This window comes from Mixophyes fleayi, chromosome 1, assembly GCF_038048845.1.
Source record: "Mixophyes fleayi isolate aMixFle1 chromosome 1, aMixFle1.hap1, whole genome shotgun sequence".
NCBI classification, from domain to species: Eukaryota; Metazoa; Chordata; class Amphibia; order Anura; family Limnodynastidae; genus Mixophyes; species Mixophyes fleayi.
Window position 1 is genome coordinate 215,809,678 of NC_134402.1, and position 26,082 is coordinate 215,835,759.

General features: G+C 39.4%; 1 protein-coding gene across 2 annotated transcripts in view; it reads right to left on the reverse strand.

Annotated features, from left to right (window-relative positions):
* Window positions 1-26,082, reverse strand: part of TPM4 (tropomyosin 4) — a 63,416-nt gene that overhangs the window by 34,409 nt on the left and 2,925 nt on the right. For both annotated transcript variants that reach the window (XM_075205120.1, XM_075205126.1), the window contains exon 2: window positions 17,765-17,890. In XM_075205120.1, the coding sequence (XP_075061221.1) occupies window positions 17,765-17,890 (126 nt within the window). The remainder of the gene's footprint in view (window positions 1-17,764; window positions 17,891-26,082) is intronic.

The following is a 26,082-nucleotide window of genomic DNA, read 5'->3' on the forward strand; positions in this document are numbered from 1 at the left end:
AATATTTAAATAACTTGTTCGGTTTGAAGGAACTGAAATTAAAAAGAGAAATGTTACTATATAGTGTAAACTGTGCTGACTTGGCTTTCCTTGGATGCTAAATTAGCAACTCAGAAAATCACTTTGCTTTTATCCTCTTGTATTCTGGATGTTGATATATGTTGGAAACATTCTACCCGACTGATTTGTGTATAAATAATACTCAGCTAATTATTATTGTAAAGTCATAGCAAATTATTTTGAATTTGTTTTTCCATATTTAGCTCTGTACCAACCACTTATATGAGATTATCGTCATGGCAATACAAGTGGCACCTTCACATCTCATAATTTTTCATGTTTTCTGCATACGCATAATCTACAGATTTTGTATATATATAAGCAAACAGCCATTACATATATCCCATCCTTTAAAAGCCTAGACATGGTGATGAAAACTTCACATCTCTATATTATAAAATGCTCAATCAGTTTTTTTGATCTTGCTGGGGTTCTAGAACCTTGTTCTTCCACGACATGCATGTTACAGAAGCATGATCTGAGTGATCTTGTTTGGCTCTGTAAAATACCAGTTTTCTATATCTGGTTGTAGTGAGCACTTGTTACTAGATCATAGTGGAAAGTATATGTGTTATGTGGAAACATGTTACAGTAGATTTTTTCCAATTCATTGGGCAAGTGCATTTGAGCCATTTTTATTCTACATTGTTTTTCTTCCCTACCAATACACAGTACTTATAATATGTGGTATCAGTTGAAATACATTGCTCAATTCAAACACCATATAGCACCAGGGCTCCATGTTTGGAATAACGTGGCACCATATGTAATATCTAGGTAGGTATTACATCTAACGCACCTCTGCTCAAAAAAGCAAAGTATTATAAAGCAGGCAAGAATACAAAATTCAACAAACTGCATGGTAATAACAAATATCATTATAATGTGTGTACACTCTCATTCTACCCCTCGGCCACGCCCCTGATGCACAGAAGGCTGTGCAGAGAGGTCTTCCAAAGACAAATATGGAGGAAAGAAGTAGAAAGGCGATGCTCTTTCCTCCATATTTGCCTTGATACAGAGATTCCATTATTTTCACTCATGATATGATGTGCCACATATGCTATGTATTTTATTGTTGTCCACATGGACAGCATATAGCATAACAGCATAAGAATCAGTACTTCCCATGCTGACAGTATTTTACAAGTGAAATACTCTAGTACTATATGTTTCTATTACTATTTACAACTATTTACAAAGAGTTAGTCATCAGGGTGAGAACTTAAATAACTAAGTAATAATATATATTTTTTTCTTAATAAAAAGGTCTAGTGTTCATTTTCTATCTATACACAGAAGTTTGAGAGTACTAATACAAAATTCAACTGGAACACACCAACAATTTCTTGAACATTTCTCTGCCTGGTTCCCTCATTTCTTATCTTCTGATATCACCACCAGTGGAGAGTGTACTGACTGCCTTTATCTTGTTTTCTGTAGACTATGTTTCTGATCTCCTTAACACGGGTGGGGTACAGAATAATGGTTGCCATTATTCCGACAATACTTACTCCGACATGGTAACCGCAAATGGCTCCTTCCCACCACAATGTACTTTGCTTAGCGTTGTACATTGTGTATGGCCGCATACTTACATTTCCACCTTAACATCAAGGAAAAAAGTGCTGCGGTCGGCAGTGATGTCATCAAGACTGTTCAGATTCTTCATAGGTCGCGATCCCTTGCAGTCACCGGTCACAGCAGTCGTCCTGGAGTCAGGTCGGGAAGGAGCCGTTCGGGGTCACCAAGTCAGGGTAAATATTGTCATGGTAGTCAGCATCGATATGCTGACTACCACAGCTTAACACTACTTTCCCTCTCTGAGATCATCAACAGGGGTGGATGGGGGGGAAGGGGGTGGCTGGGCTGGAAAGTGAATTATGACACTACCTCTCTCTACTGGCATCTTTCCAATCATTTTTTTTAACAGAATTATATTTATTAGGGTATTTATGTAGTTAGGGGATGGAGGTACAGACAAAAGAAGGGGAATGGGGAGGGATATATAGTAGGGAGCAGACATACCATAGAATATAACAGAATATACATTGACATTGGTTACTGAAAGATAATAAATTAGGCACCTCTCGGGTAAATAAACAGATTAACACCAACTAGTGCATGACACCTCGAATTAGGTGAGGGGAGACAAGTCGGGTGGAGTAGAGGAGGCTGGTGTGGGTAATTCTTGTGGGTGTAATAGTAACGAGCATTCACTTTACAGTCATTTTTAATGCACACAGTGATTACTCCTATTGGGAAAAAAAATTTTTTGACACAGACTCTCTCTCAAATTACCATCCTATCTCTCAGCGCTCATGCCTCTCCAAGCATCTTGAGAGAATTGCCTACACTCGCCACACATGCTTTCTTTCCTCACACAACCTATTGGGCCCTCTTCAATCAGTCTTTTATTCCCAACACTCCATAGAGACTGCACTGACTAAGGTTGCCAATGATTTTATCACTGCTAAATCTAAGGCCATCAATGAATTTCATTCCGCTGGATCTTTCTGCTACATTTGACCACACTCTTGTCATACAAATGCTGCAATCTCTAGGTCTTCAGCACACCGTCCTACAGGGGCGGGCTGGACCGGGGGGCAGGGGGGCATCGGTCCCCCGGGCCGCTCACTTCTCACCGCAGGGATGCGGAATGCCACAAGATGCGGCCGCGTCAGCGCACAGGCGGCCGCATCACATGACACGCGATGCACTGCGTGTCATGTGATGCGGCCGCTGTGCGCCACCCCGGGCTGAAATCTGCCAGCCTGCGCCTGCTGTCCTATCTAAATCCTGTTACATAAGAAACAGTTCCAGAATACGCACATATCTCTCATTGACTATAACAGTACCATCCTTACTGGTCTTCCCCGAATCAGACTCCCACCCCTACAATCTAGATTGATTTTCCTTGCAAATCATTCTTCCTCTGCTGATCCGCTCTGTCAGTTTTTACATTGGTTGACTTTTTTTTTACCAAATTTATTATAAAGTACTTCTAATAATATACAAGGCCATCAACAAAACTGCACCAACATATATCTCTTCACTTGTCTCAAAAAATCTTCCAAATCGACAACGCCATTCTGCACAAGATCTGCGTCTCTCATTCACTCTCATTATATCCTCCCATTCCCATTTACAGGGCCTTTTTCAGGCTGCACCCACTTTGTGGAATTCCCACCCTCGCACAATAAGACTTTCTTCTAGTCTTCTTCAAACCTTAAAGCGTTCTCTGAAAACCCACTTCTGTAGGCAAGCTTATCAAATTCCTTAACCACCCTCTTAACCTCCATAGGGTACACAGCTAACACAAGACAACATCCCTCTGACAAACATAGTTGTGTGACTGATCATATAGCTCACGAATCATATTTTTGCAATCTGGTTGAACCAATATGCACTATATAGCATTTAACCTCATGAATCAAACTCTTATTGTCTTATAGGTTGTAAGCAGGGCTCTCTTACTTCCCTGTCTGTCTGTCTTACCCAGTATTGTTTTAATACTGTGTTTGTAAAGTACTATGGAATATGCTGGCGCTAAATAAATGTTGATTATGACGATGATGCACCTGAACAGATCTGGAACACATTTAAAAATCCTGAACTGATATGGAACACACATACAATTGCATTCAAGTATATTTGGTTTAATTAATAACTATTAAAACACACGAAAAAGAAAAGTGTTCACCAAAGGCACCTCCAACAGAGATCATACTGTTTCATTTTGCCTTCATCACGATGCATTAAGTCTTATAACCCATTGCTCGTCATTCATTGCTCATCACTTGTCAATCATTACATTGTTGATAAATAATAATAACTAATAAATGAAGATGTCCTAAAATGGACACTGCATTGGAGTCTTTATCTTCTCTTGCACGGCTCTGATGTTGACATCACAGGGGATTACCCTAACAAGCAGAAGCATGTCTGTTTACACGCTCTGTCCTGTTGAATGTTGTGCAGAGGTCATCAGATGACTGAGAACTGTGAGAAACACTGACTCTTTGAGCACAGTAATAACCCATTTGCAACATATCACATGAGTGCATGGCTGCCATATTGTGCTACATAAATTAATGAAGGTATAAATTAAGACAGCTCTCTTCTGTAATAAATAGTTGTAGGAGGTGCCAAACATTGTAATAGGTTTATGATATGGTCGTATAGAAGATAGCATACAACTTATTGTAATATACGTAATTATGTAAAAATGTAGTTACCTGATTTGATTGGCATTTTAAGAGCATATCCTGATATTTGATTGAATAGCATGCTGATTAACTTGGCCAAAATACTAAACAGCTCAGCAAGTATGTTAATCATGGCCAATACTGATCACATGCTCCAGGCTCATAACTGACACTACCTTTGCATTCATATGCAGAAATGAGATTTTGCTTTGTGAGACAAGCTTATTTAAATGAGGTGAAGGGATGGAGAAAACACATTTAAGGGGGTGTTCCGTGCTTTGCATGTCTAGCAGGTGAAAAGCACCAGGCCACCCTCTTACAGAAAGATGCATTACTCACACATGCCCCCTTGCCCAGCAGCTTTGCTCACATATGTCTGCTCTGCCCATATGCTTTAATCACATGTGCCCCCCTCTGCCCACATGCTTTAATCACACTTGTCCCCCCTCTACCCAGCACCTTAAGTCACAAATGCCCCCTCTCCAACACATCTTCTTCTACCTTATTCTCCACTGCACAGCATGGGAAGATATCCAGCAGCCTGCCCGCACTGAGTGCCATGTGACCGCTGCAGTCACATGATCTGGCGTCTGAAGGTACCTGAGCTGAAGGGGATTTAGCCACTACCGATCCCCCCTGCACTCAATAAAAAAATTAAAAACAGTACTTTAAAAATATATTTTTTTTTTCAAAGATAGGTCTTCAGTGGGGCCTGCCTCTGGCCACCAAGCAGGCCCGGACAATTTGTAGCCGCCCCCTCCCCTCTCACCGGCTATATATATACACTTTATATATATATATATGTCTCATTATATGAGGCTAATATCATATTAACAGTAAGGGACCAGAAAAAAGACATTATGCCGCACAGTAGTGCCCCAGTTCACATCATACCTCAAAGTTGTCCCCCCAATTCATATCATGCCATGTAGTTGTGCCCCCAATTCATACTATGCCACAGTTGCCCCCACAAATACATAGTATGCCACAGTTGCCCCCACAACTACACAGTATGCCACAGTTGCCCCCACAAATACATAGCATGCCACAGTTGCTCCCACAAATACATAGTATGCCACAGTTGCCCCCACAAATACATAGTATGCCACAGTTGCCCCCACAAATACATAGTATGCCAAGTATATGTGCTCCTCAATTTGCTGCTCTTACTTACCTTTGGAGACACGTCTTTCTCCAGAAACCCAGGAACTGCTTCAATAAAACAGCCAGTGATCGGCTGCTTTACTGAAGCAGCTTCAGCGCCGGCGTGCCAAACAAAAGTGGTCAGCGTACCACATCTGGCACGCGTGCCGGGGGTTGCTGACCCCTGATCTAGATCATGCCCTACCCCAAGTATAAATCTGTCCCCACATTTTAAATTTACCCCCCCTCCAATGCAACATGGTTTTGCCAAGGTGCAAAGTTTTCCTTTTTTGCTTTGCTCTCCTTAATGACTCAGACCCACTATGTCTATGTTTAACTTACTGCATTGGGGTGGTTCTAAAGTAGAAGTAGGTTGTACTTTGATGTGATGTTTTTACTGCTATCATAATGTGCATTTTCCTGAGTATCTAAAGACTCACAAATGTATGTGCAGACTTATTTTACATGGGTGTTTCCAAAGAACAGGATGGGGTTATGTACCTTGAAATGATTTGGGGGGACAATTAGACACTCTTGCATATATAAAAAATGACTGCTGCCCTACATATTTTCTGGTTTGTAAATGAGCCTTTACGTAATATTTGAAATATGCAATTTATGTACAGAATATTATCCTACTTTTTGGACCTAACCTTCGGGACAATTTGCATCATTGCCCAGCGGGACAATGATGGTGCAGTCGTACTTGTCACTTGGATCGCATGCTCATGCATCAAAGGCTTGGCCTGATGTTGCAAACTGCATCATCAAAGCCCGCCCATTCCCAAAAAAGATAAGCGGAAACTGGTAGGGTGGCCTAGTCTCCAATTCAGGAGTTTCTCATTCATTTCAAGAGAGTAGGAAAGTATGATGTACAGCTTTTGTGATGAGATAATTAATGTATATGTGATTTATGTAATTTCTGTGTGACTGTTTAGTAATGTGGACGGGCTATACGAGATGTCGATTTGAAATTTGATTCTTTATGCAAGTAACCAATATGTGCGCATGTGTGTGTCTGATGGGTGAAATTAGATTTTGCACTGGGGCCAAGTTTCAAACAATGTTGGACTTAAATTATTAACCCTTATGCCCTAAATGTTTTTGCTTTATGTGGATTTTCAGACATCCAGAGTAAACAGAACTACTTTACTTATGTCATTTTTTTTGGATATCTGTTAATCCACATGAAACAAAAACACATAACAGACAATTTTCTTCATAACGCATTTTAAATGGGTGACAAACCCTGGCAAGTTCTTCCCAATTTTATAGTTATTGTCAATCATTAAATTATGCTAGGATAATGTCAATAATATTCTGTTCCTAAAGGGACATATGACATCTATGTGTTGCAGGAAGGCTTCTGTGTGGAGTTTGTATGTTCTTCCCGTGTTTGCGTGGGTTTCCTCCGGGTGCTCCGGTTTCCTCCCACACTCCAAAAACATACTGGTAGGTTAATTGGCTGCTATCAAAATTGACCCTAGTCTCTGTCTGTCAGTGTGTGTGTGTGTATGTTAGGGAATTTAGACTGTAAGCTCCAATAGGGAAGGGACTGATGTGAATGAGTTCTCTGTACAGCGCTGCGGAATCAGTGGCGCTATATAAATAAATGGTGATGATGATGATGAAGGCTTAAGTGAGTGCATGTATCTAGAAAGGTAAGAAAAACAGCATCTTATTAGGATCCCATTTTTGCCATTTAGAAAATTGCTGAACCATTGTTTTATTAATTTCTCATCACATATTTTCAGATATACTGCACCAATATAAAGTTGTCCAGAATGTGTTACATGGCTAAAGGATTTATGTTAATCTCCAGTGTGAGTCATTAAGTGCTACTGAGAAAGGTCTTGCCTTAATAGTTTCAAGATTGCCAGGCATCTTATTTTGCACTGGAAGACAAAACCGCTTGTTTGCATAACTGGCATTCTTGACATTCTCTAGCTTCTATGGGGATGTAGCAGCTCATATACACCCTGCCGTGCATACTGCTGCAGATATTTAAGCCGGGAAGGCATATGTAAGCAATCAAGCACGGTGGGCCCTGCCTCTGGCTGTACAAAATGGTTGGGAAACACAGTATTGAACATGCAAACACTGATTTTTTTTAACAGTCTTCCTCTCAACATCTGTACAGAAGTATGTGACCAAAGATCAAAACGTTTTAGTTTTAAAAGGGAAAAGAGAGCTCCCATATACAGCTCAACAGTTACAGTGAGCCACTTCCAGCACAGAAAATGTGGAGATTAGGTGCAAAAACCAGTGCTTCTGACAGTTGCACCTATTTTTATTGATATCTCTAGGGATTATCCTCGCAATTGGATGTTGATTAGGACAGTAGGCAATTTCTGCTGTTTAGGATTAGGGCTAGCTGTACAAGGGTGGACTGCATAGTTCCATACAAAATGCCAGGTTACCTGTAATATGATGATTCTGCACACATTTGCCAACGAGGATGGGGGGATGGTGCATTTGAGGGTTTCTGGATTTAATTTGAGCTTGTATATATATATATATATATATATATATATATATATATATATATATTTATATACACACATACACAGTATAATAATAGGTATAATAAGTATATAATTTTATACTCACTATACAATGGAACTCCATTTCCTACATCTAGATACATTTTTAGCGGGCGTTCACTAGCATGTAGACATAAGCCGAATAAAAAATAAAAATTAAAAGTTGTGACACTTGAAATAAAGGCAGATGCAGCAGATGCGGACTTCACAAACTCACAGGGTCAAGGTCACAACCAGGGCTGAAAGAAAATTCAATTACAAATAAACCATTTCGTAAATAATCAAAATAAATAAATGACTAAAACCATGGAAAATTGTTAAAAGTATGGAATTATATTATTAGGAAAATCCCAACTCAAAAGCCACAACACCTAAGGGTAGATTTACTAACCTGCAGTTTGATCAGACTGATAGGTTTTCATACAAATTTAGGCCAAACTGGATATCAAACCACATTATATAAAACTTATAAAAAAAAGAGTTAAAATCAAAATTCTGATTTTACTAAGTGAAACATATGAAAGCCATTCCATGTGTTAAGTGGTGAGTCGGCAAAATGCATGGCAAATGTTTATTAGTAAAAAAAAAAATGTAAAAAATAGACGTGGTTCAGGCAGATGAGACACCTGAAACTTGTAGGCGATGTCTTACATATCAGAATGTAAATAAAAATCAAAATAAAGTAAAATAAATACCCTTCCATACCCAGATCAGGTTCTTGCAGCTAGAGAGTATCAGCCCAATGCTAAGTAGCACTGACCTCCTCCTGGAACCCCTGGCTAGTGAGTATCAGGGTCATACATACAAATTATAGTGCACATTCTTGTGGAACTACAAGCACCAGCATGTACATGTGCGCCAGTGCATACTTATACTTGTAGTGCCACAAGATCACGCACTACAACTGTTGTGTTGCCCATTCTAAATGATAGAACTAGTAGTGCCCCCAGTAGTAAATGAACTAGTAGTACTCCCAGTATTAATTCTAATAAAATCTTAGTGCCTCCTTGTGTTAAATTAACAAATTATTCTTCACACTGTAATAAATAAAAAATACTTACTAAATACTTAGTTTAAAACTTATTCTGTTCTTGTTCCAATGTGAGCAAAGGGCATACTTGCCAACTCTCCCTGAATGTCAGGGAGACTCCCTGAAATAGGGGTGATCTCCCTCACTCCCTGAAGAGTCTGGCATTCTACCTGATGCTGAGCCAGTACAAGACGTGGCTGGCTTTGTCATCTGTGGCAAGATGACACGGTTCAGAAATTGTGTCCTATGTCCATGTATTGATGCCTATGGAGGTGGCCATTTTCATGGAGACCAAGATTTAATCAAAGACTGACAAGTAAGACAACATGACTTCAGTAATGGAGACAGAAATGTAAAAGACACTTCAGTCTCTAGAGATTCATTAGCTGCTTTTCTTTAACGCATAGTTGCCTACTCTCCCGGAATGTCCGGGAGACTCCTGCATTTCTGGGAGAGCAAGGCAACCTCCCAGTTCTCGCCCCCGCAATAGATAAGTGTCAGGGGCAGGGCTTAAGAATGCAAATATCGTGTCAATCATTTAGAGGGCATGGCCAAAATGATGCGATTCATCAAGCCCCGCCGCCGCATGCTCACCTCCCCCGGGATCTCCCTGAAGCCGACGGGGAAAAGTTGGCAAGTATGGCAAAGGGTAAGATAAATAAATAAATAATAGAAAACCCTATGGACAGAACAGACTGCTCCCGAGGAGCACCATGCACGAAATTAGTTAATCTCCAGTGAGTATGGCTATTTAATAAATGGGCAGAAGTGGACTCTTACACCATTCAGACAATGACAGATAAGAGACCACTACTGATTGGCTGCTCAGCTATTAACGTAATAACCAGGCTCACCTGAGATTACACCAGAGAATACATCTAAAAGATTTGCTTAAGTCTCAAGTCTTAAGATACCAAGTCTCATTTTATTACTGTGTTTGTTCCCAATTGTAATATTGCTTCAGTATATGGTGTGCTATATGGATAAATGTCAATAATAATAATAATAATAATAATAAATTAAACAAAAATAAGCCAATTTCACTGCTGTATTGCTAGACTTCTTTCTTATCTGAAAAGTTAGTGTTCAAATACAATACCTTGTTTCACTCTTTGTTGAGTGTTGAACTGCTCTTTCACCTACAATGGCTTGGGGACATGATGAAGAGCAATGAGTCCTCCAGGCACTCCCAGGAACCAATTCAGCCTATTGTTTTTAAAAATGGGGTATATATGCAGGGATGTTAGGGCATACTTGCCAACTCTCCCGGAATGTCCGGAAGACTCCCAGATTCTGGATAAGTCTCCTGGACTCCCGGGAGAGTATGGCAGCCTCCCACATATGCCCACTTCCTAGTGAAGTGGGCAGAATTAGATCCAAAATGCTGCGCTTCTCATGGAATCGCAGCATTTGGTGAAATGGTGTGTTTTGCATAGCTCTGCCCCCAAAAAGCCCACCTCCCCCAGACAGCTCCCGGACACCGATGTGAGAAAGTCGGCAAGTATGTGTTAAGGTGCTAGGCGGTGTGGGACTTGTCCTGCGGGATCACCTGCCTGGATTATTTGTGCAGGAGCAAGAGGGAACAGAGGGAGCTTCACAAGTAAAGTTTTATTTTCTGTGGGTGTCCCAGATGTAGCTGCAATAGGGCTCGAACTCCCTCTTGGTGGCCTTGCATATATACCTTGTGTCCCACCATTGGAACCTTACAACATTCAGGCTCCATTGCTATCAGTTGCACTGCCATTGCTATTTCTGACTTTGGCCTGTTATTTGTACATGGCTTCATGTTGTCTGCCATGAATTTGTGACTGTCTCTGACCTTGTTTTTGCCTTATTATTCTATATGCTGTTCACATTTAGGTTTGACTTGGCCTGTCTGATTGTGAGCATCACACATTTTCTCTATCTTTCCTTGTTTGGGTTCAAAAACTAGTTCTTGGTGTTATCTTATATGATAAGAACAGGCTACACACATTAGCATTGAAAAACAACAGTCTTCAGTTACTAAAAATGCACAGTAATGTGACCTTTCCTCAGGGGTACGTTGAGATATGTTCATTAAAGCAGTTTAAAGCTGTGCTGCAGCACAGTGTAGTATATTACTTTAAAAAGCATTAAATAAATATTCCTATGTATCTCCATTATATTTTACAGAGTGCATGTACAGTTCTATTCACTTACATTATTTGTAGAAGGCCTGGCACCAGAGACCATTTACTATGGCTTGTTAATGTGTACGAGTCCTAAAACAACGTGCCCTGTTTTTAATCATACTCTGAATATGTTTAGTAAATTCAGCATTGTTCTATTGAGCATGCAGATGGTATACCGGGAATGTTTATTCTAAATATCATTATGTGCTTCAGGCTAAGCAACCTAAATGTCATTATAGAGTCTGGCAGTTACTATCAGCCAGGAAACAGCAACAAGTTTACGTAAAGGAAATTAAGTCGGGTTCTCTGACTGGCATTGGAAACTTAACCTAAATATCTTTCCAAAAAAAGTGTGTATTTTCCTGGCATGGTAACATCACTAAAAATATTGGATAAATTATTTGGGACGTAAAATCCAGAGGTTAATTAATAATTATAATTAGTTGAAATATTAAAGAGAATTTGTTATATTTTGACATTTGTTTTTGTCCATGTGTTGATTTGCATTAAAGAAGCAGTGAAGAAAGAAGTATTTGTTTGTGTGTCAATCACATTAGCACATCAGGATTGACAATGAATCTACCCATACAATATACCCTATGAAACTATACCCATATAAAATATAATAAAATTCTTTGTAAATGCCATCTATTCATACATTTAAATGTAAGATGCATGGATGGATGATAAATACTGATTTACAGAACATGAGTTACATAATCTCATCCTTTACCGACTATATTTATTTAGTATAGTATTAGTACTAATGTATTGATTCATGCATGGCAATGATGTTGGATGAGAGCCTTTCACAGAAATATGATACAATACATAGCTGTGTTTATACATTATTTTCTAAGATACTGGGTAAATAGAGCTGGCCTTGTATTCAGCAACAGGTACACGCAGAGCCGTAACTTAGAATTCTAGTGCCCTGGGCGAGAAAGACAAATGCCGCCCCCCTAGCCCTCAATTTTAACCAAATTAACCTAAAATATTCGTAAATTGCGCCCCCCTTTAGCGTTGCGCCCTGGGCGGTCGCCCCTGTCGCACAGCCCTAGTTACGGCCCTGGGTACACGTCACTTATACCACCATACTATTTTTAGGATTCATTCTAGTTTGTGCATTTTAATAATACTATAACCCTTTGATGTCTGCAATTTGTGTTCTGTGTTAATGTTAAAATAATCAAATTCCTCTCTAGAGACAAGTCATAGGCCTTAGTCATCTATATAGAAAAATCTAAAGTATTGGGGACTACTTATATCATTGATGCTGCTGATTGTTATTAATGAAACGAAGTAAGAGGTTATTTCAAAACTTTGTGCCCAACTATCTTTCACTGTTTATAGTATAAAGAAATAACAGCCTTTGTAGCCACAAATTTTCTGGTATTTATATATAACAAAGTTAGTGGTTAAGGGGGAAATATATATATTATTTAAACGTATTCATGTTTAGCTTAAATTTTGGGTGTGTTTGAAACTTTAATTGCAGGATGCTTACACCACATGAAATTAGTGTTAACTGAAGCCCTGAGCAGTTTCCTTCTCCATGACTTTCTGTTGTCATGTTCACATTTCATAGCCAGAATAAGAATCTGCTACTAAACGAAAACACATAGCATGTTCAATGGTTGCAACACATTTTTGAGGGTATAGCTCTAGGGGGTATATTTACTAAACTGCAGGTTTGAAAAAGTGAAGATGTTGCCTATAGCAACCACTCAGATTCTAGTTATCATTTTGTACACTGTACTAAATAAATGATAGTGAGATTCTGATTGGTTGCTATAGGCAACATCTCCAGTCTGTCAAACCCGAAGTTTAGTAAATATACCCCCAGGACTGTGATATACCCTACCAGAGAAGTTATACTGTTTCACCTGAGGGAGAACTTTTGTTTGAAATAATAATAATAATAATACACGAAATCCCTTGAGAAAGTGACACATGACATTCAGAAATATGTGAAGACTAGGTTAATACTGCTTAGTAGAACTGAGCACTCTACTAACAATTGCTCAGTGAATGAATCACAAGATTAAGCTGACAGGTAATAGATAGCATTGAGCTTGCAATGAAGTTATGACTTCACCGGCTGAGAACACATTGCTTCACTGTCCCCTCCTCCTGAGCATTCCATTTCTCTGACATTATCCCGTACCTAAATCATATGTGAGTGAAGTTGTTTGGCCTCTGCTGGAGAGTCTTAAAAAAATTATTTATTTTTAACTGAAGCTGCACCCCAGCCATAGAGAGCAGATATCTGAAGCATGAGAAGGCAATTGTAATAAAAGACCTGCACCTGAATACTTTTAAAAGCAAAACAGAAAAAGAAATTGACAGCAGGTTAAATCTGATTGTCACACCCAGTTTGACCTTTTCCTTTAGTCACAATTTAAACCTTATCTTTAACTTGCAGATTCTATGCTGAATTGTCTTTTTATTTCATAAATGTTCTGAGAATCCTGTAACCATAGTCACAGCTGTAAACTGTAAACTATTTCTTTTTTTTATTGTACTAACTAGAGCTTTTAAGCCATTTGTATTCAGCTATCCAGTACACAGCAAGAATACTGCAAAAGTAGAAAATGCGTCATAACTGTGAATCTTTTGGAAAGAAGGGATAGTTTAAGGGTTCAATTATTATATTTCAACTTATCTCTAAATCTGAGTACACACTATAGAAAATTACTGCAGGTACGATTTCTATAACAATTTTACTATAAAACTGAAAGTCCCATTGAGCATGCAGATTTATGTGTACGCACCTACACGATTTACCTTCAGATCTGTGAGCTTCCGAAAAGATTGTGAATCTGCACACTCTATAGAGATCTGCCTAAACTGCGATTGTGAGTGCATATACACACTTCCACATTTGCCCAACATGATTCCATCACTGATTGTGATTTTTAAGAAGTTTATAAAACCAAATCAAATGGTACAATCTGCTTTGGTACAATATACATGATCGTGGTAGCGTACTCACTAATGCAATATCTAACCAAACAGTCGTTTATTGTGTGATTGGTACGATAATTAGATGAAAAACCTGTAGTGTGTACCCAGCTTAACAAAATTTGTGTGTTATTAACAGATTGTGCCAATTTTACAGGCCCCTAAACTTTTACTTTTCAATGGTCATGATACAAACAAATTATGTATAAATACATACAATGTCAGGACAGAGACAGCATGTAAAGATAACCCTGCCCAGTGATACTTACAATGTAAGACAATGTTGGGCAGCAAACGGCCCTAGAGACAAATGTGGTCCTCTGAGCTGTCAACTCTGGTCCCCAGCCCCATCTTGCTTTACTGTCAGATTTGTTTGTTATAACTTGCAACTCTTGTTTAAAATGCCTGCTGATATGTCATTACAGATAGGTGTCTCTTTCTTTGATTATTGTTTCAACTTATTACTGAGATTAAGGGTAATCATCATCATCAGCTATTTATATAGCGCTACTAATTCTGCAGCGCTGTACAGAGAACTCGCTCACATCAGTCCCTGCCCCATTGGAGCTTACAGTCTAAATTCCTTAACATACACACACAGACAGACAGAGAGAGACTAGGTTCAATTTGATAGCAGCTAATTGACCTACCAGTATGTTTTTGGAGTGTGGGAGGAAACCGGAGTACCCGGAGGAAACCCACGCAAATACAGGGAGAACATACAAACTCGACACAGATAAGGCCTTGGTCGGGAATCGAACTCAGAACCCCAGTGCTGTGAGACAGAAGTGCTAACCACTAAGCCACAGTGCTGCCCAATGTGTGGTCCTTTTGAAGGTTAGAGGGCCTCCAATGCAACTACTGAAGTGTATAATTTTTCCTATCACTGATCTTAAAGGTGTTGTGAACACTTGATACATAGGGGGAGATTCAATTAGCTGTGATGTTCCTCAGAACATCGCGACTGCGCATTTTTACCGTTGCTATGGTAAATTTTACACTCACTTTTCCTCGCACCTCTATGGGGCGCAAGGAAAAATCAGTGGTGATTTCTTGTAAAAATCCAGTGGCCGCGATGATCTGAGGAACTTCGCGGCTAATTGAATGTCCCCTATAATGTAATATTTGTAGCTGGGTACCCCAACAACTACAAATATTTCATCATGTATCAAGTGTGCTCGCCACCTCTTAGTTTGTGGCTGTTGTGAGGCAAAGTGATATGGAGAAGAGGAAGACTGTTTAAAAGAGTTTAAAAGTTGAGTTGAGTCCGATAGAACATACTTGTCAACTCTCCCGGAATGTCCGGGAGACTCCCGCATTTCGGGTGAGTCCCAATTAGGGCCAAAATGCCGCGATTTTCTGGGAATCGCAGCCTTTGGCCCAGCCCCCCGCTGTAAAATTACGCATTTTCTGAGCCCCCATCCCCCCGCACGCCCGGCTCCCCCAGGGAGGCTCCTGGACACCAACTCCAAAAAGTTGGCAAGTATGCGATAGAATGGAGCAGAGACTTCCATAAAACAGGGCTGTGGGAGAGTGAGTACATGGGATAATGTTATGAGAGTGGGAGACATCAGAAGTCATTGGAAGAGTGTAGAGGGTGACCTGGATAGTATTCATTGATGAGGTCAGAAATGTCGGTGGGAGAAGAGTTATGTAGAAACTTCTAGGCAAGGCTCAGCACATAGAATTTTATTATTAAAATATGGAAAGCCACTATAGGAACTGACACAGAGGAAGGAAGGGAAGTATAGCTCAGTAGTGCAGCAACATTCATGATTGATTGTAAGGGTAATAGTCTTATAAGCACCTGGAATCAACATAATTTAAGAACGCCTTAGTCTTTGATGACAGTACCGTGGCTAGAATAGTTCTCGTCAAGATTACAGCTGAACTACACCATATCTTCCCAACATTTGGGCAGTCAGCATCAGAACAGGGGCATGACCATGTCATGCTGGGGCATGGCCAACCCTTCGGGGCATGCCTAGGAAATAACCCGTTCTCTTCTCAAAATCCCTTCAATGCCATGCCCACCAGTACGCACAACACCCATTCACTGCTGAACAGAATACCTCTCAACTTTCCCACACCTTTTTTTACACGATCTCTGTGGCGTGACAGAGACCTCAAATCAGGCCTTTCCCCCTAAATCGGCACGGTTTGTATATGCATATTTCACACAAGGGAGAAAAAGAAGGTAAAGTGGGTAAAATTATGTAAGGAAAGCAGAGACAGACTGAAGTGAAATACTCCTCATTGTTATGAAAGGGATAGAAAGATCGATATAGGTAGATAGTTAAGATAAATTTGTGTTAGGTAATTAGACCACATGAACTCACAATAAAATAGCATATAAGTTTAAAATAAAATTTAAACTTTTTTTAAACTCCTCTACAAAGCGTAGCATAAATAAAAATGTACATAAAGTTATTTTTTTCAATGCAAAACAGTTTGGTTACTGCCCTCTGGTGGATATTTGGAGAACTCCATTTCAGTAATGTAGCAACAATAACAGAATACATAGGGGCAGATTCAATTCCCCGTGTTGCCTCACACTATCACCATTACTACAGCAATTTCACCACTGATTTGTGCTCGCAGCTCTGTGAGCCACAAGCAAAAATCTGCATTAAAATGAATACATTAGTACATTGTTACCTTAGTAACAGGAATAATGCGCGGCCCGCGTTGTTCTAAAGAACAACTCGGGGAATTAAATCTACCCCATAGAATACTATAATAGAATAACAGAATAATATAGAAGAACAATTGCTTCTCTAATAGAAATTAGATTAATACAAATTTTAAAGACATTGTTTTACATAGTCTGTCCAAAATTTAAATGCCAATGAGTGCCAGTAACATGAAGTAGGAAAACCAACCTTCTATGATATTGCATTTATTAAGCTTCAACTGACACATACTGGGCTAGAGGAGCTGAGTTTACCTTTGCTTTTAACACCTGCACTGCCCCCTCCAACAAAATTGGTAGCATATCTTCATCCGATAATATTACAATAGAAACTACATTTCACAAGTAATGATCTCAGTTGAATTTCCCAAAATGCAACTTTCAATGCTACTTTTTAATCTGTCAGCTGTTGACGTTTTAAGGTTCACAATTAGGATAAAACAATTATATATCACAAGGATTTATTTCAATGTTTTACTACTTTTACATAACTTTTGTTTTCATATAAGCATATATCGAAGTGGTACTTAATAGAGAATGTCATGTTATTGTTAAACTAGGTGTATTGTATATTGAAAATGTACCCTTTAGGGATATTAGAAATTATTTTAATGTTCCATAAGCATACAGGCACAAGGAGGGATGACCTTTTATTTAGGGCACTGAAATCTGACTGTAAAATCCTTATAATCTCTAACTAAAGGCCATGCAACATACCTTATACTATGCAGGGGCATCTCAATATATAATGAAGTGATGACCTCATTTGACAGTTTAGAGGACTGTATACATAGATTATTGTATTATATTAGCTAAAAATGTAACATAATAAACTACATAGATGCATAGGTATTTAGTCATTTACTCACGATTCATACTTTCTTCAGTGGGTAGTGGTATAAAGGAAATATCTCATCTAGCACAGGATAATAGTGACATGTTTCTAGAATGAGAGCACTTAGCAGACTTACATCAGTTGCTTTTTTCTCAGCCTGCTCCAATTTCTCCTGAGCATCTTTCAAGGCTTCAGAGTATTTATCTAGTTCATCTTCTGTTCCTTTCAGCTTCTTCTGCAGTGCAACCAGTTCATCCTCCACCTAATAGCATAAAGAATAGGATTTTACTTCTCCCATAATGGCCAAACAAAAATCTCAATTGCATTGATGAAAATAGTATCTTCAAATTATTTGAAGTTGGCATACTAACGTAACTTGGTTTTATTTAAAATATCTTGCATCTGTATCTGTACATTTTGGCAGATACAATCGTTTCCTATATATTTTATGATGCCAATAACAAAAGAAAAGACACCCTTCGGTTACTCAAAAACACCATGTTAGTTCATTTGACACATAAATCACAAACTATTGACACTGAATTAATTGGACAAAATATTAAACTATATCGTAGGCCAGTGGTTCCCAAACTTTTTCAGTTCCCGGCACCCTTAGAGTCTCCAGAATTTTTTCAAGGCACCCCTCCAAAATAACTACCGAGCAGTCCCTTTTTATAAGTAGTTGGGTCAAAATAACATAATAAGTATTTAGGTCAGGACAGAAATACTTAGTAAGTTGTTTGCAAAGATAATACACATAAATCCAAGGAAAAATAATATTTGTACATATTTCTTTCAATTATATTTCTGTCAAAGAATAATTTACAGCTAACATTAAGAGGAATAAGATCAAACAAAATAAAACAACAACATGTACAAAAATCAGCACTCTATGCCCCTTTATCCTCACACTCTGTGCCCCTTCATCCTCACACTCTGCCCCCTCCTTCATTCTTTTGCCTCTCCATTGCTGTTTCAAATCACCATTTCCTCTCTGTTTCTTTACTTACCATACTTTGCCTTCTTTCTTCTATTTCTTCTACCTTCTTACCAATCTAACAGCGCCCGGGACCCAGCAAACTTCTTTCTCCTGCCACTCTTCACTGAATATGTCGGACGTGATGACATCAGGAGGATGCTGGGTCCCGGGCGCTGCCGGATTGGTAAGTTATGTTTTTTTTTTTGTCCCCTGGCACCCCTGTGACAGCTTCGCGGCACCCCTGGGAGCCCAGTATGGCCAACAATAAACAAACACTAAATAATGGACATCAAATTTTTGCATAAGGTCTCAAATAGCGGCAACATTATGTAGCACATTTTAATAGTTTATTGTCAAAAGGAAATAATAAAGTGATTATTTACATTTGTGTAAAAAAGTTCCATCTTAGCTTTTTCGTGGTATTATAGTAGTTAAAGTTAGTGTACATCTAACAGATTTGAACAAAGTGGCACTGTAGCAGTTTAGTTGTTTCTATGATACAGGCTTGTCATGACATGGCTTTGGTGTTAAAATCAAACTATGATGTCATTATTACAGAAAAAAAGATAAAAGTGTAAGGTGTGCACCTAAAATATGTACAATGCTGAAATATCACCAGGTATTAATAACTAAAGACGTTTTTTATATGATACTTTCATTTTGTCTTAATGTGTTTTTCCTATTGAGTACTAGATGTAAGTCTAGCATTATGTGATACTAACTAGCTTTTACTAGATAAATACTTGGGGTCTGAGTCATTAATGAAAGTAAGGCAAAAGAATGAGTAAATGTTCCCCAGGATAAACCATGTTACAATGCAAGAGGTGCAAATTAATTAATTTTTTTTCACATAAGTTAAATAGTTGCTGCTTTTTCATGTAGCACTCAAATACTTGAAAGCTTAAATCTGTCTCCACATTTTAACTTTACCTACCCCTCCAATGCAACATGGTTTTGCCCAGGTGCAAAGTTACTCCTTTTTATGCTTTGCTCTCCTTAATTACTCAGGCCCTTGGTGTTTTTTCCAAAATAAAATCATGCCTATATACCCAGAACCAGGGCTGCCATCAGAAACTGTGGGGACCAGTACTAATTGACCTGGCAGGACCCCTTCCCTCTCCCCATACATGCCCCCTCCCTCTTCGGCATACATGCACTCCTCTCCCTCATCACAGTACATCCCCCCTCCCTCTCATCACAGTACATGCCTCCTCCAACTCCCTCTTCACAGTACATGCCCCTCTCCCTCTTCGCCATACATGCGCCCCCACTTCACTGCACATTCACCCCTCTCCCTCATCACAGTACATTGCCCCCTCCCTCATTACAGTACATTCCGCCTCTCCCTCATCACAGTACATGCCCTTTCCACTCTCATCACAGTACATTCCCCCTCTCCCTCATTACAGTTCATTCCCCCTCTCCCTCATTACAGTACATGCCCTTTCCACTCTCATCACAGTACATTCCCCCTCTCCCTCATTACAGTACATTTCACCATTCCCTCATCACAGTACATGACCTTCCCACTCTCATCACAGTACATTCCCCCTCTCCCTCATTACAGTACATTCCCCCTCTCCCTCATCACAGTACATGACCTTCCCACTCTCATCACAGTACATTCCCCCTCTCCCTCATTACAGTACATTCCACCTCTCCCTCATCACAGTACATTCCACCTCTCCCTCATCACAGTACATGACCTTCCCACTCTCATCACAGTACATTCCCCCTCTCCCTCATTACAGTACATTCCCCCTCTCCCTCATCACAGTACATGCCCTTCCCACTCTCATCACAGTACATTCCCCCTCTCCCTCATTACAGTACATTCTCCCTCTCCCTCATCACAGTACATTCCCCCTCTCCCTCATCACAGTACATGCTCTTCCCACTCTCATCACAGTACATGCTCTCTTCCCTCTTTGCCGTACACGCGCCCCCTCCCTTTTTGCCGTACATGCGCCCCCTCCCTCTTCGTGGTACATGCGCCCCCCATCTTAGCCGCACATGCACCCCCTCCTCACCATCGCACATGCACCCCACACCCTCATCACAGTACATGCCTCCCCCCACTCCCTCACCACCGTAATTGTCTCCGCCCAACCCATCCAATGACAGTAAATGTTCCCCTCCCCCCATCCCATCACAGGAAATGTTTCACTCTCCCCCCTCTTTACCATCCAATCACAGTAAATGTTCCCCTCTCACAACCTATCCTATCACATCACAGTAAATATTCTCCTTCCCCCCCATCCCATCACATCACAGGAAATGGTCCCTTCTCCTATCTCCCCTCCTCATCATAATAAATGTCCAATTAACTTACGTTCTTGAAGCGATGCAGTTGCTCCCAGTCATTGATAGACTGGGAGCATGGCGTTCAGTGATGATGTCACCGCACCGCACGCTCCCAGCCTGTCAGTGCCTGGCAGCCGCCGCATTGCAGAGGAAAAGAGGGCCAATCTGTCAGACTAAGGGGCTTGGACAGTCCATGGGTCCCGGACAGTCAGAGACATCTGTCTAGGTCTCCTAGTCTGTCTGGGCCCCTTACAGCTGTACTAGCCGTACAGCCCATGATAGCGGCCCTGCCTCGCGCTAGGAGCCCCCTCTTCACGTTCTTACCTCTGTGTAGTTAGCAGAGGGTAGGCAGACAGAGGAGAGGCATGTCTGTCTCACTACTGCCACTAGCTACTGCTTTTCTATATTAATAAAAGGTTGGGAGTGTAGTGCGGTGTTGTGACATCAAAGTGTAGAGACACACTTCCAGCCTATATAGGCACAGATTTGTAGCAGGGCTATGGAAGCTAGAAACCGCACAGGGTCTGCTCAAGTTATTTTAAATGATTAATCACAAATAATCTTTCAGCCAATGAGGAAAGGGTCTGAGTTTAATTTAAATCCTGGGGCAACTGACGTTCATTGCAGGTGCTTCAGTGAAAATAAAAACGCTAACTGCCTCATGTAGTATTAGGAGTGACTCCAGGGATGCAAATTTTCACCTAGACAACCATATTGCGATGCTAGGCGTGCAAGTGAGCTAGGATGCTCTTCTCTTCCCTCCTAATGTAAATGTCCGTACATTTTACATTTGACCCCCTGCAACCCAACATTGCATCTCCAACTGGATTTACTTCTAACTCTAAATGGGCCTTAAAGGAGTGACATGATTTCACTCATTCAGTGTTTTAGATGCCCTTGAAGTTTTGGCACTGTGGACTGCTGCCTGAATTACTAATGGTAGTGCCTGCCCTGTATATGCCTTTTTTTTCTCCAAAACGAAAGCCAAAGGAAAAAGGCACCTGACTGCTTTCATTCTACTTAAGTAGTTAGAAAAACCCCACAAATGAGTAAGTAAAAGTGACTTCATTAGAGTATGAGCTGGTAAGAATTTTGGAGAAACATAGGTAATCCTAGTTTCTGAGCTTAGAAATGATTGTAGGTGAAAAGATGTGATGTAGACAGTAGACAACGCACACAAGGGTGTGGATATAAGGATTTTAGACAGAAAAGGTATTAGGTATATATATGAAAGAATTAGAACATTTGTGTAATTATATATTATTTTTAATAGAACTGACCTAAGCAGATATGAATCATTACCTGATTAAAGAACCACCCACAAGATCTACACAACTTGTACTTTCATGAAAAACAAACTCTAGAGTTTAGCAAGTTCTAGAAAAAGTATGTGTCATGGCAAGTACACCATCTTTGTTACTTTATTTAATAACTTTATCAAATCTCCTCCCTTCTCAATTACAGTGCTTTAGTGGGAATTCAAGATAAAGGATTTGCTTTGTTTATCAGGGTCCCGGCATTCACATACAGATAGGACTTCTACCTATCACCATGTTGAATCTCATATGATTTGGGGATGTCATGGTTACATTTAGTACTGGGGCCCTGCTAAATAAAGTAAATAGTGTAAGTGTCTCATGGAAGCTCCCCCATCAAATTATTATTATTGGAAAGGCAGAAGATTTAGTAGATCGCTTAAAGTTTCTCCCTATTTATTAAAGTCCCCTGGCCAGTGGCCTCCGATGAAGCTTCCCCAAGCAAATGTGTGGGCTTCCAGTTCCAGTGTACATGCACAAACTGGCAAGCCGGATCATGCATGCACAAACTAACCCAAGATTGGCCTGGGGAGCGGTGAGCCTCCTCTTACCTCTGTCAGTCATGTCAGTCAGTATCCCCGGGTATCTGAGCATCACTTAGCTGACTCGGTTACCTTTTATTTATAAATTATGTGGCTGAAAATTTTCTATCACAGCAATAGGAAATCTTTAGGGCTTCACGGTCATGATAAATAGACCCCATAATTACCCCTGTAGCATACATTGCAGAAGTACTTGTACCAAGTTATGCGAGACATACAGGCCACTAAGAACCCGACTGATCTGTTAACACACAGAAATACTGATACCCATCATTACCATTGCAGTTTTCAGAACAGTTATGAGAAATCTGTGGCTATAGGATTACCAGACCTTAAAATGCATAATTGCACTTATGAGAAATGCATACTAGAATGGTACAGTAGTACAATGTTATGTGTTCTAAAGATTGCAGCAGAGCGTAGAATACAAAAGAACAATGTTGTTTCTCAAGTTTTATTGTCTTTATTCTTTTGTGGTTTAAACACATTGCTACACTAAAATAGAACTGATTCTTTAGGAAAAAGAACAACTGGCAAATCTAGTTTATCTCAAAGCAAACACAAGCACTAATCCAATGTATATTAAACCAGAAATGATCTCACTTTAATATGTCACTAAATCTCTCTCATGTCCCAATATAATACCATGTAAATTCTGACCAGTGGTCAGTTAATTCCAGCTATTGTTTGTGTGAGCATATGTGTCAAAAATGATCTAGCTGATTTAGCTTGCTGGAGAATCTTGCACAAAGATAACCAGCCCTTTTGGACAGCTGTGACATGATCCCCAGCTATAATGAGTGGATTCTTGTACTAGGGCAAATTGTTTGTAGTAGAAGACTTTGGCAGAACATTCTAACTGCATATTTTAAATATTCATCATCATCATCATCATCATTTATATAAATATTAAAGGGTAGTTTTATAATACACCAAATAATACATTAAAATATGTTAATGTATTTATTGCAGAAGTATGAGAATCAGAAATATTCTTGCAATTTATTTCTATTCAGATTCATTTATCTACTCTACATCTGGCTCTTTACTTGTAAACAACCTTAATACACTCACCTGTGTTAATGACCCTGCTTTAATGCAAGTTGGCTGCACAAACATGGCAAATAGCTGTTAATGCATGTTACAAATATATGTCTAGTAATACTGACTAGAGAGATGTTGACAACACTTGTCCCATTCTTAGGGGGGAATTCATTTGCCTGTGTTACTGCAAAAAGTAACGCGGCCTGCGCACTATAACCGTTATTACGGTAGATTCAATGCTGGCTTTTTGCTCGCAGCTTAGGGAGAAAGCCGGGTTAAAATTAAAGTAATAGCGGTAATAGATTTTACGCTACGCTAATTCGGGGGGAATTGAATTCCCCCTTAAAATATAAACCAAGGCAGACCAATAAATGAGAGTAGGGGGAGTGTGAAATTGGCAGTTAGCTAATCAGAAATGGACAAACAATAGAATATGTACACAATGTAAGGGGATTTGTTTAACATTGTTACTCCCTGCCCAGGTTAAATGTAGAATTAAGTGAAGAAATATAGCGAGGATCACAGAAATGTAAGGTAGAAGAATTGTGTGGGTTATCCAAAATTAACAAGGAGTCAATAAAGAGTTTTGAGAAGAGAGGGGAAAACAAAACAAGAAATGGTCAGAACATTTTTGCAGCAGCATTTTGGATGTATTTTAGATTTGTAGCAGGAAGACCAGATAAAAGAAGGTTACAGTAGTCAAAGGGGAATAAAGTTATAGCGGTTGAATGACAAAAAAAAGGGAACATCTTAATAATGTTTCAGAACTAAAAGTGACACGTTTATGTGATTATTTGAATGCTGTAAGTGAAAAAAAAGTGAAAAATATAGTAAGACAGCAAAACAACAATCACGTGAAACTGACTCAGTTGAGGTGGTATCAGCCTCAATGGAACTTCAGAACAAAGTTTAGGGGGAAAGACCTCTGTTTTATTCTTGCTAAGTTTCAGGCATCAGAGATTCATACACTTAAAAAGTCCTGATAAATAGTTGGTGATTGTTATTTGAACATCAGGTGTAATTTTTTGCTACTGACAAATAGAGGTATGTGTCATCCACATAAAAAGTAATAACTAAATCTAAGGGATTTAACGAGATAGCCAAGAGACAACTTATAATGTGAAAATAGAAAAGCCCTAGCACTGAATCCCAAGGCATGCCAACAGCTAGATCCATAACAGCTGAAGATTAATTTACAAAAGTGACACTAAAAGAGCGATTAGAGAGATTTGACAAGAGCCAAGAAAGAGCAGTACCACAGGCCTCAAGTGACTAGAGGATCTGATAGAGGAGAGAGTGGACCACTGCATCACATGCTGATGAAAGATCCAAGAGAATTTGTATTGAGTACTTCCTTTTATATTTAGCCAGATGTAGACTGTTTCTGTCAGGTGATGTGGGCGAAATACAGATAGAAGAGGATCAAGTTAGTTATATTTCAAGAGATATGAGTATATATGTCAAATACTTAAACATTTTAGACTTTCAGGAAAATAGTAGAGACTACTTCAAAATTTGAGCAAGTAAGTGTAAGGTAAAAGGAGGAAAATCTGGAAGCGAGAGTAAAGAAGAGACAGATGGAATTTCTTTGTGAATGGATTCTAGAAAATAATCTGCAAACTTTGGTTATAATATGAGGCGCTGGTGGAAAGGTCAAAGTAGAGGTTCAAAAACAGTACAGCTGACATGGATTTGATTTGTGTTTGTTGAGTGATCTGAAATATGGTCGGATTGTTAAAGAGACAAAATAGAAGCTTGTCAGGATAAGCTTGTAATGACAAAATCAAGAAAATATTTGGATGTTCTCTAGAACTGTGCAAACATACACAGAAAATGTGTTTACTAAAGCAAGGCTGGGGGTTTAATTACCAAGAGCATTGACATTTTTATCGAACAGCTTTTCAAGACACTAATAGAGCAGTTAAAGTTTTCAACCAGAATTTTTACATCAGAGTAATTAGGTACAGATGAAAATGCAGAGTTGATATAAGAGTGAAAAACTGTGAATAGAGCGAACATAACAAGGAGAGAGCACTGGAAGAGAAAGAGTGTTTCCTAGCAAGAGATACTGTGGTCAGAAAGTGGGAATAGAGCAGCTGGAGGGGTAAATGGAATGAGTCCTGCCCATGGTCAAATCAAACAAGTCTGCTAATTAAAACAAATTGAAGCTTTGTAGTTTTGATCTTCTCATGCCAGTGCAGGCAACATCATGTTTGCATTTGTGGAAAATCTGTAAATACTCTGCATAAACTTTTGACTCTTGATCAAC